Source organism: Conger conger, chromosome 2, assembly GCF_963514075.1.
Source record: "Conger conger chromosome 2, fConCon1.1, whole genome shotgun sequence".
In the NCBI taxonomy this organism is placed as follows: Eukaryota; Metazoa; Chordata; class Actinopteri; order Anguilliformes; family Congridae; genus Conger; species Conger conger.
Genome location: NC_083761.1, coordinates 82,068,759 through 82,073,758, shown reverse-complemented (window position 1 = coordinate 82,073,758; position 5,000 = coordinate 82,068,759). Strand labels below are relative to the sequence as shown.

Genomic DNA, 5,000 nt, shown 5'->3' with positions numbered 1-5,000 from the left:
CAGCTCCAGTCTCGCATCCCGCCAGGACTACAGCTTCCATCCCACATCTAGCCGGGACTGCAGCTCCAATCCCAGCAGCCTCTGCAAACTCTTGCTTCAGCCGATTCCCAGCAGGCCAATCAGCACTAAATCACAGCCAGTAACCCCCAGACTCTTAATCAGTGTTCAGACCGCGTTATTAGCGAGACACACCATCTTAATCCCCGTCTCATCTCATCTCCCATTCCCACTGTTCAGTGAGTGTGTACTTGTGTATGCATGTGATTTTCCAGGCTGATCTTTGTACAAATAAACCTCTCGCCTCTAACATGAATCGAAGACCGTTCAGGCATGGTGACCTTTCTTGCGGTAATGCCGTGCCTTAAATGACTCGTTCTCAGCGGACCGTGTCGGGAGGAAGTGGTCGCGTCAGAACAGGAGCGGTGCAGGATGACAGGGGTTTTATTCGGTTAAAGTCGGGGGATGGGACGGGACGGGGATTTCACTCTGCCTGGTTCTGTTCCACAGCACTGGGGCCACTGCAGTACAGGAGTCAAGAGTGAGTTAGACTGTGTTCATGTAACCGAATCTGAGTCATCAGGCCCTGTGGTGCAGCCACAACCAGTCTAAAAATGGTACAAAAGTGAACATTTCCCAACTTGTTGAAATGCTTTTTTGGGGGGAGGAACTTTGATGAATTTGGAAAATAATCACTGTCATACAAATGAAAAACATAAACACAGTGCAGATATAAATGCTGTAACTCCAAAACTGAGAAAGGTTTATGACGGTTCTCACACTGGCCCAGTGTTACTCCAGCTACATCATGACACCCAGTGGCAAAAACCCATCAGCCATAACATTTATTTCCTTTAGTAAATCATTTAATAAATAACCCCTTTGCGTTCCAAATCTGGTTATCAAAAAAAAGACCCAACATGCTGGTTTGTAAGCTTTTGAGTCCTCTGGACTTCTTGTCACTTCAGTTGCTCTCCTGGGCAAACGTTCTGCGTACACATCTCAGGTGCATGCTGGGATACATTCCAGGCGAAGTCCGGGTACCTGGCCTACCTGTCCGGGCTGTTTGGGGGGGGGGTGGTTTTGTTTTGGTCAGAGAACAATAAACATATTTTGAGACGTCACACTGTCCACATGAAGTCTTCAGTAGTGTCAGATAAGTTTTATTGTGATGTCATTCGCATCTTCACCAATCAAAACGCCAGAGTGCAGCTGAATGTTCCGGAACGTGGGTTCTAGCGTCCCAGGTCCCAACGTGTTAAGGGGCGTGTCCTACTATTGGAGACATTACAATATTTACACACACAGACACACATATTCACGCACACTCGCGCGTGCGCACACACACACACACCTTTACCAGAACTTCTAGTTTTAAAACCCACACTTTTTGTTTTTTTTACGACTGCATGTTTTTGAAATGCACAAGCACAAGTTTCCCCCCCTGGAATACTGAATTTCTCTGGATCTGTTCGGGTGCACAGGATGCCATTTGTCTTGCTTCATACTGGGAATTTTTCATTACCTCTCATCTTAGCCTCAAACTGTGATGTGTTCACGGTCTATCTGAAAGAGCCAAGAACGGAGGAACAGGCAGTTTGTATATGCTGGCCGGTGATATTGGGCTATAGGCGTGGAGACAGCCCTACAGATGGATGGGCAATGGGCTCATTCCACTGATTCATTCCTCTCATCTTTTATCATTTATTTTCTCCTTTTCTTGCCCCTAGCTCCACCCATGGGGAGAGGCTAGTGTCAAAGTGAAAAAATAAATAAAGAAAAATGGGAAATGGAGAAAACGTGAGTTAGGTGAACGGAATGTCCTTGCCCTTTTAAACGTCAGTGGCAGGTGGGGAGAGGTGGACCCACAGGTGAATCATTTATACATCAGGCTTTCTGAGGAAGAAAAAAAAAAAAAAAAAAAGACGTTTTCTTGCTCAAAGGAAAGACTTGGGTGTTTATAAGCTCTACTTCCCGCTCCGAGATTTAAAGGGGGTTGGAATGTCCTAAAAAAATCTGGCGGACCTCGATCGATTTCCGGGTCGGGAGCGATTAAAAGATAAAAGAAGAGAAAGATAAGGGATTGGAGTGAGCCCAGTAAGTCCTGTCCCGAGGTCAAACCCAGCAGACTTACTGCTCTCCCCCTGGGCCAGAATTACTGCTCTCCACCTGGGCCACACTTACTGCTCTCCCCCCCTGGGCCAGAATTACTGCTCTCCCCCCTGGGCCAGAATTACTGCTCTCCCCCCTGGGCCAGACGTAGGCACCCCTGAAGAAGCATTACGGCACGGACAGGGCTGGGAAACCGCTCCTTTTAATTCCACACACTTAATTCCTCAGCTCATCCCAAAGCAACGCAAACCAAACAAACCAGGAGCGGAGAGGAAGGAGAGGAGTGTGTGACAAACCGCAAGCTAGCAGCAACGCCGGAATTTAGTCGCATTCACAGGAACATGCCACACCTGTATGTACACACACACACACACACACACACACACACACACACACACACACGGTCACTTAAATAAATGCGCATGTGATTCAGTGACACACCTGTACGCGCACGGACGCGCACGCACACACACACGCACACACACACACACACACACGCACACACACACACAGCGGTCAAGCTCGGCCACACTGTTGCCAGTTTAACCGCAATCAGACACATCTCCAAGTGAAGACCTCCCTACGCAGTCCAATACGCCCACCCCACCCCACCCCACCCCACCCAGCCTAAGTGTTGAAGAAGTCAATGTACATTTACAAGGAGTATAAGTTATTACCATTACTATTATTAATACAATTACTGCCCCCACCCACTGGAAGATGGTCCACAGGCCTGGTCAGTGTGCCCTTCCCCCCCAAACAGAGAGGTGCTGTACAGGAACAGAGGGGGGGGGGGGGGAGGCACACCCTGGTACACCCAGCTGTCCGTGGAGCTCTGTGTGTGTGAAATGTCAAGCAATGAGAGAAGAAGAAGAAACAGCAAACGCGTTGTGGTGTTGGTACCTGGCGTCCCTGCGAGAGGAGAAGGAAAAGTCCGGAAAAGACCGACTGCAGCCGCCCCCCCCCCCCCGCCCCCCACACCCGGCACCACTTTCCCCGTTCACAAACCGAACACACAGAACTTAAAAAGTCCCCAAAAAAACCTAAATAACAAGGGAGACACGTAAAAAATAACCTCAAATAAAATATAATTATTATTCATTCCTTCCTTCCAAAAAAAAAGAAAAAAGGAAAAGGAAAAAGGTCTTTTATAGTTTGGATTTCTTGTGTTTTTTGTAGGTTTTTTTTGGCTTTCCGATCCGGCCCAGTCTGGGCGGTGCTGGGAGTGGGGGTTGGGTCGGGCTGTTTTTCGGGGAGTGGGGGTTGGGTCGGGCTGTTTTTCGGGGAGTGGGGGTTGGGCTGTTTTTCGGGGAGTGGGGGTCTTCAGCGCATGGGTCTGGGTTGCCTCTCCGTGGCCCCTAGCTCCTCCTCCGGGCCCTCAGTCCAGCTCGATGGGGCTGCTGTCCTCCTGCGCCTCCTCCCCCTCCTCCTCCTCTCCCGACCCCATCAGGCTGTTCAGCAGGTTTCCTAGGCGACAGAAAACAGGCTGCTGATTGGACGAGCTGATCGACCCTACTGGCCAGAATTCTCCACGCCCAGTGATGTGAAATTTCATTTTGTGTTATGGATCCTATCTTAATTCTGTACAGCACTTTGGTCAACATAAAGTGTCCATAAATTAAGTTGACTTGACTACGAAGCATGAACCGATCAAACGACTTCTCTCCACAGCAAAATGAATATGACTGATTCTCATCAATGAGTCACAAAATGGTGCCACTGATCGTGACAGTCGAACAGTCAGATGTTAAGTATTAAGAGTGCACTATGTAACAGGGTAAACACTATTTGCCACTCATGTTAGCATCTATCAGGTTCTCTCTGACTCCCAGGTGAGAAACCCCAATCACACCCGTTTTTAAAATCGAGCGCATCTTTGACCTTTGAGCCCAGCCAGAGGCACTTACCCAATAAGCCACCGTAGGATGAGGACTGTTTGGGTGGCACTCCGAAGAACAGCTGTCCTATTCTGTCCAGGTACTGATACAGGAACAGGGGCGGGGAGAGGAGAGAGAGTTACTGAAAGAGCTGTAGAATACTGTCTATCCCACTCAAAAACATCAGCCAATGAGAGAGCTCCTTAAAACACTGTCCATCCCACTCAATAACATCGGCCAATGAGAGAGCTCCTTAGAATACAGTCCATCCCACTCCACAACATCAGCCAATGGGAGCGGGGCGCGGGCGACGCACTCACCTCGTTATACATGGGGTCCCTCTTCAGAGAAGGCTGATACTGCTCACACAACACTGTGAAAACCGTTAACTTTCCCCTGAAACAGACATTAAGACCCTTAACTTCCCCCTGAAACAGGCATTACGACCGTTAACTTCCCCCCTGAAACAGGCATTACGACCGTTAACTTCTCCCCTGAAACGGGCATTACAACCGTTAACTTCCCCCCTGAAACAGGCATTAAGACCGTTAACTTCCCCCCTGAAACAGGCATTAAGACCGTTAACTTCCCCCCTGAAACAGGAATTAAGACCGTTAACGTCCCACTGAAACAGACATTAAGACCGTTAGCTTCCCCCTGAAACAGGCATTAAGACCGTTAACTTCCCCCCTGAAACAGGCATTAAGACCGTTAACTTTCCCCTGAAACAGACATTAAGACCGTTAACTTCCCCCCTGAAACAGGCATTAAGACCGTTAACTTCCCCCCTGAAACAGGCATTAAGACCGTTAACGTCCCACTGAAACAGGCATTAAGACCGTTAACTTCCCCCTGAAACGGGCATTAAGACCGTTAGCTTCCCCCCTGAAACAGGCATTAAGACCGTTAACTACCCCCTGAAACAGGCAATAAGACCGTTAGCTTTCCACTAAAACAGGCATTAAGACCGTTAACTTCCCCCCTGAAACAGGCATTAAGACCGTTAACTTCCCC

General features: G+C 48.7%; 2 protein-coding genes across 6 annotated transcripts in view; one reads left to right on the top strand and one right to left on the bottom strand.

Moving 5' to 3' along the window:
• Nucleotides 1–318, top strand: part of vps35l (VPS35 endosomal protein sorting factor like) — a 16,410-nt gene extending 16,092 nt beyond the window's left edge. For all 3 annotated transcript variants that reach the window (XM_061229553.1, XM_061229543.1, XM_061229559.1), the window contains one exon: nucleotides 1–318. This exon is cut by the window's left edge and continues 399 nt beyond it. The gene's annotated coding sequence lies outside the window, so the exon portion shown is untranslated.
• A 511-nt stretch (nucleotides 319–829) lies between these two features.
• get4 (guided entry of tail-anchored proteins factor 4) overlaps nucleotides 830–5,000 on the bottom strand; it is a 16,249-nt gene continuing 12,078 nt past the window's right edge. For all 3 annotated transcript variants that reach the window (XM_061229580.1, XM_061229589.1, XM_061229572.1), the window contains 3 exons: nucleotides 4,307–4,382; nucleotides 4,017–4,089; nucleotides 830–3,576 (listed from right to left, as the gene is read on the bottom strand). In XM_061229580.1, the coding sequence (XP_061085564.1) occupies nucleotides 3,488–3,576; nucleotides 4,017–4,089; nucleotides 4,307–4,382 (238 nt within the window). In that variant the 3' untranslated portion in view covers nucleotides 830–3,487. The remainder of the gene's footprint in view (nucleotides 3,577–4,016; nucleotides 4,090–4,306; nucleotides 4,383–5,000) is intronic.